General features: G+C 46.2%; 1 protein-coding gene, 1 long non-coding RNA gene and 1 pseudogene across 2 annotated transcripts; 2 read left to right on the top strand and 1 right to left on the bottom strand.

The window, feature by feature from the left end:
* Nucleotides 1-1,879: 1,879 nt before the first annotated feature.
* LOC139834070 (F-box/LRR-repeat protein At3g03360-like) lies at nt 1,880-3,107 on the top strand. The gene is made up of 3 exons (XM_071824458.1): nt 1,880-2,524; nt 2,610-2,774; nt 2,994-3,107. The coding sequence occupies exons 1-3, from the start codon at nt 1,880-1,882 to the stop codon at nt 3,105-3,107; spliced, it is 924 nt and encodes a 307-aa protein (XP_071680559.1).
* Nucleotides 3,108-6,535: 3,428 nt separating this feature from the next.
* Nucleotides 6,536-7,339, bottom strand: LOC127313710 (uncharacterized). Its single transcript, XR_007859181.2, has 4 exons — nt 7,232-7,339; nt 7,034-7,144; nt 6,876-6,945; nt 6,536-6,795 (listed from the first exon to the last, which is right to left on the bottom strand). It is a non-coding gene; the product is annotated as an uncharacterized lncRNA (long non-coding RNA).
* A 3,201-nt stretch (nt 7,340-10,540) lies between these two features.
* On the top strand, nt 10,541-11,181 carry LOC139834071 (momilactone A synthase-like; annotated as a pseudogene).
* The last annotated feature ends 4,105 nt before the right edge of the window (nt 11,182-15,286 follow it).

Genomic DNA, 15,286 nt, shown 5'->3' on the forward strand with positions numbered 1-15,286 from the left:
TATGTGCGATGATGCTAGTGAACCAAGTATTATGCACAATCATCTGTGTTTTTACCCAACAACAGGTTCAATGGACCATCCCTACGACATATTAATGTGCCAGATTATAATCATCGGCTAGCAGCAAAAACAAAGAACACCAACATAACAAGCAATGTGCCTTATATAATAGGCACACCTAGCGCCATGAATGATCCTTTCTGACCAAGTACCATGCACAATCATCAATGATTGTACACTACATAAGGTCGGATATGATCATTCTGACACACATGTGGGGCCCAATTTTAATCATTGGCCTCATACTAAAATTGGACACACAAATCTCATGGATGGTGTAAGTGAACCTAGTTCATTTCTAACAATCACATTTAGTACAATACACATGTTGGGTTCGTTGCATAGAAAACAAAAAAATTATACCGCAAAGACGAATAAAATCATGGTTCCTGACGGGTGTTCACCATTGAAATATGCAGTCAGACAATTATTCAGATATGTTTTTATTGGATGTTCAGGTTTATAGAGGTTAAATGTGTTATGGTGTCTAACTTATGGTTCCTGACGGGTGTTCACTTTCCTTGTACGATTATTGCCACTGTCTTGTCCCACAGATTTGATTATTTAGCATAGTCTTTAAAACATATTTTCAAGGGATAAATTTGCTGAGTTGCTCATTCCATTTTCTATTTGTGTGCTCCTAACTATTTAAATGTGTTTGTGTGTGGGTCTCAGTATGCAGTCTTGCTCTGGCCTGTTGCCATGTTAGCAAGAGGAACATGAGAAGTGGAGAAGAATCATGCGCCCTTGCATCGTCGCCTAAAACAGCAGCTCCAAGCTTAGAAGGTCGGCATATTCTAATCTCTCTTTCTCCCTTTCTTGTCTGTTTGTATAGATTTGTTTACATTGAGTAAATTCGAGTGAATTTATTTTCTACTTTGAGTGAATTTGCTTTCTATTTTTGGTACTTTGTTAGGTTGATAAAAGGGTAGTTTTTTCTTGTTAATTGTCACAAAAAAAAAATTCTCCATGAAATAGAACATGAAATTTTATGCATATCCGTCCTTTAATTTACTTTGATTTATCAACTGTCTGATTTTTTCACCTATGTTTCTCTTAACTTGCAGTGAATTGGACATTAGATTATACACATATTTAAAGTAAATTGGAAAGTAGAACTAGAATGTTTAACTTGAACACATAGGTATGGAATTACCATTTGTTTATATCGGTCTTCCTAGCTAAATCATGGAACTCGCTTAACCATTCGCGGTAGCTTTCGTTCCACGTGCGCATATAGCATCATCATTCCAAGATTCAAATGATTTTTTTCAACACTTAACACTGATACTTTCTTTTTACCCATGAAGGTGTGGTACGTCAGATAACAAGGCATTTACCCCCATTTTTTACCCCCTGCTGGAACTCACAAACTAAACCTCTAATCTGTATTTTTGTATTTGATTTGACAGATCAACACTTTGCCGGAAAGCTTCTAACAATCATGAGCGATACGTTTCTCCACTTCAAAGAAAAAGGCAAGTCTGAATCTGTTGAATCTGCAAATGGAGAGACTGATCCTCACACATAGAGGCGATGCTGCATTAGAGTTCATTAGATATAGATGTGTCTTGTTGGCATATATCTGTTGAGTCATACTCAACCAACTACTTTTTCCGGGTGTATTTACTTCATACACTGATCTTTGATCTTTCGTTTGTAGCTACACCAACACCTGTTAAAGATAATTGCGGTTAAGCTCTAATTTATTTGGCCCAGGCCCAGTTAAAACCCTCATTTACAGCAGCCGTGCGTCACGCATGAACTAGTTCACTTCACTCCACTCCCCGCCGCCTCTGCAGGTCACTCCGCTCCGGCCATGGGCGAGCTCATCGAGAAATTCATGGGCTGGTTCCCCGGCGGCAGAAATGCTGTCGCAGGTGCCGCCCCGCTCTCCGCCGCCGTTGACTACGATGGCGAGGACCGCATCAGCGCCCTCCCCGACGACCTTCTCCGCTGCATCATCTCACGCCTCCCCGTCAAGGACGCCGCCCGAACCGCCGCCATCGCCTCCCAGTGGCGCCACCTGTGGCGCTCCTCCCCGCTCTCCCTCCGCGACGCCGACCTACTCCCTTCTGCGGTCGGCCGCATCCTCACAGACCACCCTGGCCCCTTCCGCGTCATCGACATCGCCCGCTGCAGCTTCGCATCCCACGAGCGTGAGCTCGCAGAGTGGCTGCGCCTCCTCGCCTCCAAGGGCGTCGAGGACCTCGTCCTCCTCAACGACGCTGCCGACCTCGAGCTCACCAGCGACACCGTACGCCTTCCCAGAGACATCCTCCGCTGTGCCTCACTCCAGCGCCTCTTCCTGGCATTCTTCTGGTTTCCGGACACCGATGGTCTCTCCCACGGAGCCTACGTCCTGCCCAACCTTCAGGAGCTCGGCATGTTCTCGACCGGCATCAGCGACTGGGACCTCGACTACGTGCTCGCTTGCTGCCCGGTTCTGGAGAAGCTCGTCTTCGTACTCAACTCTTATGCCAGACCCCATCCGCCTCCGCAGCGAAAGCCTCCGGTGCGTCATCCTCTGGTTTTTCACGGTTGAAGAGGTCGCCGTCGTGGACGCCCCGCTCCTGGAGCGGCTCTTCTTCATGGAAGCGCCTCGTTTAGGTGACGACAGTATTCTCATGATCAAGATTGCTTCTGCACCTAACCTGCGGGCGCTCGGCTATCTGGAGACAAGCTTTCACCGGCTGCAGATCCGCGACAATGTGGTCAGTTTGTGCACTACAATGTGCAACCGACTTTATTTTTAGTTATGTACTTCTTGTTGTGTAAAGTCCTGAACTCCTAATGTGTATGTCAACGATTTATAATTTAGAATACAAGAAAAGAAAAGTTTAAATTACTATGCTCTGAAGTTCTTTGGAGATCCACTGTGGTCATATTTTGTGGTGTGAATACGCATAACTGCACGTTGATCCGGTTTGCAGCTTGCCTTTGTGACATGTCGTACTGGGCGCCAGTGCCGTCGTTGGAGCCGAGGGCCGTTGTGGGCGTGCAGTGACGACGCGCAGCTTTCCCTCGCACGAGTAGCACTGCTTTGACTGCCACCCAGACATGTAAGTGGCATTCTATGTCTCTCTCTTGTATGATTGAAAGTTTGAGGAGATTTCTTTCTCATCAGGGCCTGTAGGAGTGTTTGCTTGTCGAGGTTCAATTGATGATTTGATCTGGTTGGTTCGCTAAGATCAAAAAAATGAGAAGTGTCATGAGCTTGAGATTCTGGAGATGCTTGGTTGTGGAAGTTACACATGGTTTTCATTCTGTGTGGGTTAGTTGTCTCTTTCTTGCAAAGTTCAGATTGTGCTTCTAGATAGTGTTGATAATAATACCTATAGGTTGCAGGTATACGAATAAAGGTCCATTGGAAAATATTAAGCACTGTGGAATCCATATATATTGTAAAGAACATTTGGTTTATTGGATTACCGTTCTTTGAGTACTAAATGGATCCTGCCGAATTACCAAGTATACCGCTTCGATGCCTGCGGTATTTTCTACGTGAAAGTTACTTGGTATTGCTTCAGGAGATCATTAATCGATGGGATATCAATTGAACGGGAACTTGCTATCGCTGCCTACAAACATTGCCCACTTCATCACAATTCATGTCCCATGTATGAGATGCTGCATCCTCTTTATTGTTCTATTGGTGATTGGTCTATTGGTACAGAGTTCCCATGTTCTCCTCCGTTGTGTTCTCGCTCTACGGGTCCAGAGAGAGTTATGTTGAGCATTTCGTTTCTACGAATTGTGTAGGCATCTTAAAGGCCACTTTTCTGGTGAGTCAATTTTTTACTTGAGATTCTAGAATCCATGTCCTGGAATTTCAGTACATCTCAGGTAAAAAATTGCGATCTTTTTTGTACTTTTTTTGCAGGAGCTTTTATCTTCGGTTTGATTGTCAAGTTTATTCAAGAGCCAACCTTCGTGCCAGCCACTGATGCAAGCAAGAAAATAGTTGGAATGGATAATCTACAGGGATAAGTACATCACCATATTAATTTGTTTTCTTATAAAAGAGGATGACTGAGTACAATTTAGTTCTTTTATGTGGAAAGCGGACTGATGATGATGGTTCAGGTAAAGATATGATGCAAAAGCATCACCGGTAAGTCTTATTCAGTGGTATCATTACAGCTGCTGGTAAGAAACTAAGAATGTGTCTAAATAATTAAGCTCGCTTGTTTGAGACTGATTGTGCTACAATCACCAAGGAAGTCCAACTAGGAATGGAGTCGCGGTCGCATTTGAGAAGTTATTTTTCTGAATTCTCGTTGCTTTGTTCGTCCTTTCAGGACTGGAATTGTATTTTTGCTAAGAGAGACAAAAACAAGGTCGCTCATGCTTGTGCTGCCTATGTGAGGCATGTAGGTACTGGGATGGTCTGGCATAGTGCTATTCCAGATAGTATTAGTCGTATTCTGGAACTCGATTGTAAGTTTACCTCTGGTTATATATAAATGAACTATTTTATCTCAAAAAAAAAAAATTAAGCTCGCTTGTTTTATCGGGCCTGCACTTGTCGAACTTTCTTTTAGGTGTTATTATTATTTGAACTATTTCATGCCACACTAGGTTCCGTCATAAAATTATGTGAAGTTTTGCTTCCTTGAACCTACAGTCTGTTGACTTTATACTTATTGTGAGCTGTAGGAATCAGGTTGCACAATTTTCCCAAGGGAATGGCGGTATTTCTTGGATCTGTTAAGGTAATACCTTTGTGTATTCATGTTAATATATTGGCATAATTGATCTATAAAAGAGGGGTTAGGACTTAGGACTGCACCTTGCATTTGTTATAATAGAGAAATTACTGGGGCCTTGCTTGGCTGTTGCAGTTTTCAAAGAGCTAATATATCATGTCTGATTATTTAGCTTGATCTGATTATATTGGTATAATGAAAAAATACAGGGCGCTCATGAGTGGGAATGAACTGGGCTTTTGCCATTGCCTTACATAACATACCCGAGGTACAGAAATCAAAACATCAACCTTTCTGGTTAAGTAACATGAATATTCTTTTCTGTAGATATGTGTTGCATCCTTGCCACTTTGGATATCCCTTGCATGTTTTTAATAAGATTCAGCTACCTTTATTATTTTGATGTTTTTTTTGAGGAATTTATAATGCACCAAGGCAATAGGGCCACAATTATCTGTGCAGAGCTTATATGCCATTAATTTTTGAGTTTTTTTTTATATTCACTAGGTCCGCAGGCTATCCATGTTATATAGCTGCGAGCGCTGGTAGGTCGCCCTGTTGTAATGTATAATATTCCTTTTGGTCAGTCTATTTTCAGTTTGATGCTGAGTGAGTGTAATAGAATTCGGGGGCATTAAAAGTATTAGTAGTTTAGTACACAAGGGAGCAATTTGCAAATTGTGTTTGGGTGATCTATTATTTTGAATAAATGTACTGCAGAGAAAACTAAATAATTTCATTTTGTGAAGAGGATGATTTAGGGAAGCTATGGTCTGAAATAAATATGGATGATTTTGTGACTGCTGATAGTCTGAAATATGCTGCTGATAGTCTAAATAATTTCATACATCTGAGACTGCTGATAGTCTGAAATAAATATGGATGATTTTGTGCCTATTACTATCCTAGCTTCTTCTCTTACCCACTATCTTGTAGGTCATATATGCTTACATTGTATGCTTGTAGCAATTAAGTCCACCTTTTTTATATTGACCGACTGATTATTTTTCCCTGGTTTATTCTAATCTGTCGTAACGAACAATTATCTTAAATCAATTGGTTACTCTCTTTAAAATGTTACTATGTACTATTTATTATTTGCTCCATTTCACAATTCCCCATTGTGATATTCAACTATATATATAGTCACTAGTAGAAAAACGGTCATCTATACCGGTTCCAGAGGGCCATTCGTACCGGTTTTGCAACCGGTACAAATTATTCGGCACTAAAGCCCCCCCCCTTTCGTACCGGTTGCTTACGAACCGGTATAAAACGGGCCTCCACGTGGGCCACCAGGAGAGCTCAGGGCTGAGGATCTTTGGTACCGGTTGGTAATACGAACCGGTACCAAAGGTTCCCCCCGCGGCAGGGAATTTTCCCAAATCTCTGCCGCGGCAGAGAATTGGCTTTTTAGGGTTTTGGAGAGGTTTAGGGATATCGGTTTGATTCATATCGCGTCGATGCACCAGAAACGCGTTTGGGTTTAGGTAGTACATGAAGATCAAGATGATGCATAGCAAGTTGGTGCATATAATATAACACACATGTTATTGCATGAGATCGCAAATTAAGTAGCACTATGCATGAAGATCGATCTTCATGCATAGTGGTGCTCTCCGAGGCGTACTCTATATATGTCTATTACATGTAGCATAGTGGTACTCTTCGAGTCAACGATATATGTAACATGTACATCTTCATTCATTGTGGTGCTCTGCGAGTGGTGGTATGACGTCCCGAAGGAAAAATCCCGCCAATTCCTCGCCTATTGCTATGAAGCGGTCATCGATTGAGAGCTTGTTCCGCTTTCTTGCCAACTATAAAAGAATAAGATACAAATGAATACATGAAACAACTATTACTGAAACTCGGCACAACTTATGATAACAAAACAAATTTGTGAAGATTGTTTTTGTACCTCTTTATTTCTCTCATTATTCGTTCTCTCGTTGACAATTCTGCGGATGAACTCGCAAACGAAGAATCCACAGAGATCGGTCCCCGGAGGTTGTTGCGGGCATTTCTTTACAAGAATATAATTCAATCAAACAATAGTCAAGTATGATAATTGAAAGGTGTGTGGACCTAGGTAGTACTACTTACTTTCGCACGCCATCGCAGCTTCGGTGGCCATTCACGGGACGTATCTTCCTTGATGAAAGTTTGCCATACGCTGCTCGACAAAAGAAAATGCATAAAAGAGTCATCAATTAGTTCAAAGCAGGAAATTAACGAAACAAACCGATAAGAATTCAAATTACCTTCTGAGCATTAAAAAACAAGACACGTATAGATCCTTTTCTTTGGTTAGTGAGTCCAAGACTTCAACTTCTCCAATTTCCAAATTGATGACGAGAAGAATAAAGTGAAACCTACGCACGTTTCAATATGTAGTCATTAGTTAAAATTTTGACATACGGTGAGCAAAATATAATGTGTTATAAGACAAGAAGACTCACTCGAAGTTGTAAGGCCAAAGTATTAGCTTTTTGTCACGTTGTCGCTTCAAAAACCTTAGCAAAGTCTGCGGTGTATCCTTGTTATAGAGGGGATCATCTATGGTTTTGACATGCATTGTGTTCGGGTCAATGAACCCAATGTACGTGATATCGTCCCTTTTGCATTCGAGCATCTTCGATCTCGCATAATATAGCGCACAAAAGATTATAATCTGCAGACAATGAACGACTTCTCAAATTAAATAAATAAATCACTTACAGACAATAGCAACTGATGATTGATTTGTCGAGGGCCCGGAGATTGTATAACTGAAAGAGTTCGGCGAAGTCAACGTTCACACAAGTACTCCTGGAAGTAGTGCTCTTCCCTAACTCGCACCATGATAGTCTCGATCCCTTCCTTTGAGGCCTTAAGGTACCACGAATGCAAGTTACGCATACATGTTGGTACCTTCCTGAGATTCTCGACCAAATCTTTCCCTTGAACAAACTGATATGCTCGTTCAGCTAAGGCGTAATCAGTTGCGTCTTGTCGAGAACTTTGAACGGTCTTCCCGTCAAACACCTTGAGAGGGGCGACCGATTGAACGGGTTGTTGTCCGAGCTGGTAGACACCGTGTATCCCTTTTATCTCCCCGATACCCGATTTAACGGGTTTTGTCGCCTCGATCATCTTGTCATACGACCTTTCAATAGAACGCGCATAGTCGGATGGCGGCGATGGTACGGGGTCATATAGATTGTCAACGGTACGCACAACTTTCTCCCGATCTAGTGTCTTCTCGAAAGGTATCTCCGGCACTTTCGGTGCAAAAATTTCTTCACCTCGGCCTTAACGGCCTCCGCGTTTTCCTCTGGAGTTTTTTCCCAAGGTAACTTCTCAGGAGGCGGCAGTTGTTTCTCCTTTCTAGCTTTCTTCCTAGGCGGCGTACCGTTCCGCTTAACGGACGCTGTCTTACGCGGAGGATCTCGAGATGGTGGACTCACGCTGGGGTCCCTCTCAGGTGTGGACTTGGCTGCTCACCAGGACTGCCACCAGGAGGAGTCGATGGCATTTGCTGCTCATGTGTAGGAGTCGGTGGCCTTTGCAAAAGGACGACGTACTTCTTCGGCCATAGGGCGAAACCGTGCTTGACATCGCCTGATGTCCTCTCATCTTCACCTCTAGGAATATCAAGCTCCACTTTTTCAAACCCCGAAACAACTTCATCCACCCCGACACGAACACAACCAGGTGGAATGGGCATATGATGGTGCATTGCTCCATCTTCACTTGGGTACACATAGCCGACCGCCACCTTAACAGACGCGGTCCTGATTAACATATGTAGCTCGCAATCTGTCTTCTCCGTGACATAATCCACGGGGTAGCTTCCTCCACATCCGTCAAGATGCGAGGAACCGACACTGCTTCTTCGCTGAGATGGGGCAGCATCGGCTTGTGGATCCTGTAGAAACAGCGGCTGATCAGGTGCCCTCTCGATTTCTCTCAAGAGCCTCCACCCTAGATAACAACTCCGTTACAATGTCGGCGTCCTTCTTCTTCTTTCGCGAACGGCTTCTATAAGTGTCGGCGCTGTCCGGCCACGCTTCCTTCATGGTGAGACCTGGGCGAGCTCGTACCCGTCCAACATGTTCGGGGTTCCCAGAGCGAGTGTCGGCTCGTCATTCTCTCGATCGGGAATGTACTCTCCCTTTCCGACCTTTTCAATTGCATCTACAAGCTTCGGTACAATTGCCTCAATTTTTTCCTTCCATTTTCCCTTCGCAACGATCAACCACTGTCTTTGGGTCCAACCCTGCCCCATGAGCGAACAACAGAACTTGGACCGTTCGGGCCAGTCCCATGTACGTGGAGTGATTCCATGATCCATCAGTTTATTCTCAAAGCATTTGTCCACTTCGGAATGGCACTCTTGTAGCCACCGACCCCAAATGATGCGGAAGTTTCTTCTTTGCAGCATTTTCGGTATTTTTCTTCGATCGGGACACAAACTTAGACGATTTCTTATACTCCTTAAATGCGGCCCAGTGATCTTTTATCTTCACTAGATTATCATCGAATACTGGATCTTCATTCTTATATTTGTCCCATAAATTTTTCTTGAAGCTCTGGAATTGTATGGCCATCTTCTTCCATGTCCATTCCTTGACTTTATTCTTACGGCCTTCCGTCATGTCTTCCGGTAGGCTGAACTTTGTCGCAGCGTGTCCCAAAGAAATTTTTTCATCTTGTCGTTGACATAACTAGCACCACTCTCCGGGTTCTTCGGCTTATGCCACTCTTGAATGCTGATCGGTACATGGTCCCTAACAATAACTCCGGATTGACTTGTAAATTTGCGGCAAAACTCCTTGGGCTCCACCGGTTCACCATTATCCTTGAATGCCGTGAGGGCTAACCTGCCCTCGCCCTTTAGCACCCGCGTCGGGCCTCGTTTTGATCTAACAGACTTGCTCGATGATCCAGAAGGCTAAAACAAAAAAATTATTCGTTAATAAGTGCAATACAAATAAATGAATGCATCTAGGGATGAACATATAGACTAATTGATACATAGATATACACCTCGCCAGAGTTTGTGATGGACACTTCGTTGTCTCTTCTAATTTGTTCAGACTCAAGTCCCTCGCCGAAATCATTCGAGAAAGTCTTGGAAATCGTTGTCATCTCCATCGTCGGGTTCCGGACCACGGGCACTCTCATAGATCAATTGCTTTGCACCGCTTCTTCCCCCTCCTCATCTCGGACGAAGGTGCCGTCCTCCATACCTCAATGTCACCGCAAAATTAAGAAAGCAATTGTATTTCATTCATCATGTAATGATCATGTAACAGATTAGAAGAGTGTGCAAGGGTTTCATACATAGCAAAATTAAGTGGGGTGTTCGAATATAGCAAGAAATAGTGGAACACCCTCACATAGCATTTAGTTCTTGTTGCAATTTTAATTTGGCCGAACTAGAGATGATGTCAATGATGCATGGCATGACGATATTTGAAATCCTCATGTTTTTCTGATGCAATAAGATATAAAGTTTGTGCAAAGTGTAGTTTTAAATACTTTGAAAAGTATCCAGATTTCAAATTTTTAGAAACAACAAAAAGAAATAAAAAAGGGTTTTGGTTTAAGCCGATGCGTGAGGGGGCAGGGTTGCATCCAGGCATCCGGAGCAAGCGCGCGCGAACCAGACCTGAACCGCGTATCACTCTACTCCAAAATAATGACACGCCGCTGCGGTCATCGCTGGACGAGCGAGCGATGCATGGTCCATAATAGTAGTATGAGACAAGGAGACCGCGCGCAACATGTGGCCAATTAAGGCCTGCGCCATTGCACTTGATTCAGTCGACATACTCCCGCGCGCTTCACACTTCACCCATCGTTCTCAGGAGGCCAATCAACCGGCGAGATGTTGCGAGCGATGCACATCGTCCTAAGGGGAAAGAGCCGCGCTGGGCCGGCCATGCCACGCGGCCGCCGGCAACCGTGGCTACTCCACGGCCCTGAACTCCCAGCGGCTGGCCGGGAAGGTGGCCGTGATCACCGGTGGAGCCAGCGGCATCGGCAAGGCCACGGCCGAGGAGTTCGTCAAAAACGGCGCCAAGGTCGTCCTCGCCGACGTCCAGGACGACCTTGGTCACGCCCTGGCGGCCAAGCTCGGCGCCGACTCGGCATCCTACACCCGCTGCGACGTCACCGACGAGGCGCAGGTCGCCGCGGCCGTGGACCTCGCCGTGTCCCGCCACGGCAACCTGGACATCATGTTCAACAACGCCGGCATCCTGGGCTCCTCGGCGCGGCCCCCGCCGCCTCCCTCGACCTCGCCGACTTCGACACCGTCATGGCCATGATGCCGGCGCCGCCACCGCGCTCTCCGCGCCGCCCTTCTCCATCGCCAACCCTCTCGCGTCATTACGTCGAACAGGTGGTGGGCGGCCGCGGTTGAGGGCGTCGCCGCACGCGGCACCGCACGCAGCCGTGTGCGCTCCTCCATTGGTGCGGCGTAGCGGCGGTGGCGAGGTGGAGGAGGCCGCGCTGCGGCGTAGGCGGCGGCGCGGCGGCGGCCGTTGTGGCAACGGCGCCGGAGAAGGGGAGGGAGCGAGGCGACGGGGCCGGGGCGGCGCACATACCTGCAGAGGCGCGCGCGGAGAGGGGGGGGCGGCGGCCGACGGCGAGGCTGCGTCGGCGACGGCGAGGCTGCGACGGCGACGGCGATCGAGGAGCGTGCGTCGATGACGGCGACGGCGAGGAGCGGCGCGGCGCGGTCGTCTCTGTGCGTGTGAGGGGATTTGGGGAAAAAATTCCGCGCGGCTAAGTCTAATACAGGGAGAAGACCCTTTCGTACCGGTTGGTACCACCAACCGGTACGAAAGACCTTTCGTACCGGTTGGTGATACCAACCGGTACCAAAGGTATTTTTTTTGTTTTCTTTTCTTTTGCTGTTTTCTTTTCTTTTGCTGTTTTCTTTTCTTTTGCTGTTTCTTTTTTCTTTTACTGTTTTCTTCTTTCTTTTCTGTTTCTTTTTCCTTTTATTTTGTGTTTCTTTTCTTTTCTTCTCATTTTCTATTTCTTTTCATTTTCTATTTCTTTTCATTTTCTATTTCTTTTCTTTTCATTTTCGTTCCCCTTTCTTTTGTGTTTCTTTTCTTTTATATTTCTTTTCTATTTATTTTGTTTTCTGTTTCTTCTTTCTTTTCTTTTATGTTTTTTTCTTTTCTATTTATTTTTTCTATTGCTTTTGTTTTTCTTTTCTATTTCTTTTCTATTTCTTTTCTCTATTCTATTTCTTTTCTTTACTCTCGCCACGACGCCGTCCGCCTGAAAACTTTCCCGCCCGACGTCGCGCGGGAAACTTTCCGGCCACGACGCCGCGCGGAAAAGAAAGGGCGGGAATGAAATTTTATTACGATTGAACTCGAATTAAAAGTACATAGCTTAACTGAAAATTAAAGATACATGACCAAATTCTGCGGGGAGTCATTCGGTCATACTCCTGCCTAGCCCTGTAGTACTCGCCACCGTAGTCGTCGTAGTCGCCGTCATCATCGTCGGCTGGCATCGGGGTCGCGGTACTCGAACGTCGGCGGGTGAGCAGGCGTGGGCTGGGAATGAGGGTAGCGCAGGCGGGGGCCACGGTAGGCCATGACGCCCTGGCGAGTCCGGCCGCGCCACCACAGCCGACGGCCGGCCTCGTTGAAGTTCGGAGGAGGCGGGCCGCCCTCCTCGTGCCTGGCAAGCGCCCTCTCACGCCGATTGATGAAGAAGCTTTCCCAAGTCGGGCTGTAGTCGGGATGCCACTGGGGATTCCTCCGCTGCTCTGGCGTGAGCTCGAAGTAGTAGTGGTTCGTGATGGCCATCTCGCGCGCCACACCTAGAGGGACCGGAGGGACCGGTACGCCTCCGACGCTTAGCAACCAGCCGGTCGGGACGCGGTAGCCCGGCGGGCAGGTAGTTCGAGGCGCAAAGCGCCTCCGCCTCCCGGGGGTTAGAGATGCGATGGAAGCCATGGGAGAGAATGATGAGGTTTGCGAGATATGAGTCTAGATGTGATATGTAAATGGTGGCCAAGCCTACATATATATAGTGAAAAAATGGCGGGAAGACAGAGGCGGGAACCGGTGGAAAGCGCGGGAAGAAAATAGGCGGGAAGACAGATCGAGGCAAACCTTTAGTACCGGTTGGTGGGTGCAACCGGTACTAAAGCTGTCGGCGGGATAAGGACGCCCTGCTCGATGAGATAAAGTATGTAGCGCACGACTCCCGTCGGTGGTATCCGGAGGCGTGGGTAACCTTTAGTACCGGTTGGTGGGTGCAACCGGTACTAAAGCTGTCGGCAGGATAAGGACGCGTGGGTAACCTTTAGTACCGGTTGGTGGGTGCAACCGGTACTAAAGCTGTCGGCAGGATAAGGACGCCCTGCTCGATGAGATAAAGTATGTAGCGCACGACGCTCTGTCGGTGGGATAAGGACGCGTGGGTAACCTTTAGTACCGGTTCGTGTCTACAACCGGTACTAAAGTTGTCGGCAGGATAAGGACGCTCTGCCTATAAAAGGAGCATCGATACACCATGGGAAGCAGCTCAACAAGCCAACATGGATGGAGAGTTTCATCACCATGGATGGAGGAAAGGGTTGGGAAATCTCCCGTGGCGGAACTTGTCGAAGATGCCCTTGGTGCACACGCCCTATGGCATCTTCGGAAGTTCCGCCTCGGAAAAATTTCCCTGCAAGCCCGTGGAAGACTCCATCTCCTCTAACAAATGTTGGGGAAAGGGTTGGGAATAAACCCTTGGCGGAACTTGTCGAATATGCCCTTGGTGCACACGCCCTATGGCATCTTCGGAAGTTCCGCCTCGGAATTTTTTCCTGCAAGCCCGTGGAAGACTCCATCTCCTCTAACAATGTTGCGGAAAGGGTTGGGAAATCTCCGTGGCGGAACTTCTCGAATATGCCCTTGGTGCACATGCCCTATATATGGCATATTCGGAAGTTCCGCCTCGGAATTTTTTCCTGCAAGCCCGTGGAAGACTCCATCTCCTCTAACAATGTTGCGGAAAGGGTTGGGAAATCTCCCGTGGCGGAACTTCTCGAATATGCCCTTGGTGCACATGCCCTATATATGGCATATTCGGAAGTTCCGCCTCGGAAAAATTTCCCTGCAAGCCCGCGTGACTTAACTAGTAAAACAAGCCAACCATCTCCATTGTTAATATCTTACATACAGTAACATCATTACACAAAAGTGATTTCCATATTGAGATACACAAGTTATGATCCCTATATGTAGCTAGCTAGTCTTCTGAGTTTTCTTCGCTCGTTTCCCTTTCTTCTTACTGCGACGCAACCATGGACAATCTTCATTGTTTAAGATGATGCTTGGGTCAATTTTTACCTTGAAGGGTGGAATATCGTCAAACTTATTATAATCTTCTGACATGTCTGTCTTGTCCTCTACTCCCACGATGTTTCTTTTCCTGAAAGAACTATGTGCCGCTTTGGCTCATCGTATGATGTGTCCTCTTGCCTTTCTTTCCTTTTTTTCGGTTTGCTAGACATATCCTTCACATAAAAAACCTGAGCCACTTCACTGGCTAGGACGAATGGTTCGGTGTCGTACCCAAGATTCTTGAAATCCACCGTAGTCATTCCGCATCGCGGGTCTACCCGTACCCGTCTTTCAGGTTGAACCATTTACACCGGAACAAAGGGACCTTGAAATTAGGTCCATAGTCAAGTTCCCATATCTCCTCTATGTACCCATAATATGTGACCTTGTTCCCATTGCCATCTTCTCGCATCAAAGCGGACACCACTGTTTTGGTTGGTGCTCTTTTTGTCTTGGGCGAAAGTGTAAAATGTGTTCCCATTAATCTCGTACCCTTGAAAAGTCGATATAGTAGAAGATGGTTGCTTGGCCAACAAGTACAGCTGCTCGTCATCGGTGACATTCATGAGACGTGTTTGCAACCAACCGCCGAAAGTCTTCATGTGTTCTCCATCAATCCAATCTTCACGTTGCTCCGGGTATTTAGAGCGTAAGATCTCCTTGTGTTCCTCTTTGTACGGAGCCACCAAGATGGAATTAAGTAGAACTGTAGTGTGCTTGAGTGAAAGAATGTCCGTCCATACACGTTGCTGATTTCTTTCCTAGCGTGCCTTTTCCACGCAGTCTCCCCTCATAGCGCGATTCAGGAACACCGATCGGCTTAAGGTCGGGAATAAAGTCAACACAAAACTCAATGACCTCCTCTGTTCCATAGCCCTTGGAGATGCTTCCTTACTGGCCTAGCACGGTTATGAACGTACTTCTTTAAGACTCCCATGAATCTCTCAAAGGGGAACATGTTGTGTAGAAATACGGGACCGAGAACGCCAATCTCTTCGACTGTGTGAACTAGGAGATGTGTCATAATATTGAAGAAGGATGGTGGGAACACCAACTCGAAGCTGACTAGACATTGGACCACATCCTTCTGTAAATTTTGTAGAGTAAGTGGATTGATCACCTTCTCGAGAAATTGCATTGAGGAACGCACATAGCTTCACAATG

Source organism: Lolium perenne, chromosome 7, assembly GCF_019359855.2.
Source record: "Lolium perenne isolate Kyuss_39 chromosome 7, Kyuss_2.0, whole genome shotgun sequence".
NCBI lineage: Eukaryota > Viridiplantae > Streptophyta > Magnoliopsida > Poales > Poaceae > Lolium > Lolium perenne.

What these genes read in the sequence shown, in the direction of transcription:
- LOC139834070 (XM_071824458.1), top strand. Translation starts at nt 1,880, where the DNA reads ATGGGCGAGCTCATCGAGAAATTCATGGGCTGGTTCCCCGGCGGCAGA. An exon ending in TTCTGGAGAAGCTCGTCTTC is followed by an intron (nt 2,525 to 2,609) that starts GTACTCAACTCT and finishes ACGGTTGAAGAG; the next exon opens with GTCGCCGTCGTGGACGCCCC. An exon ending in TGCAGATCCGCGACAATGTG is followed by an intron (nt 2,775 to 2,993) that starts GTCAGTTTGTGC and finishes TCCGGTTTGCAG; the next exon opens with CTTGCCTTTGTGACATGTCG.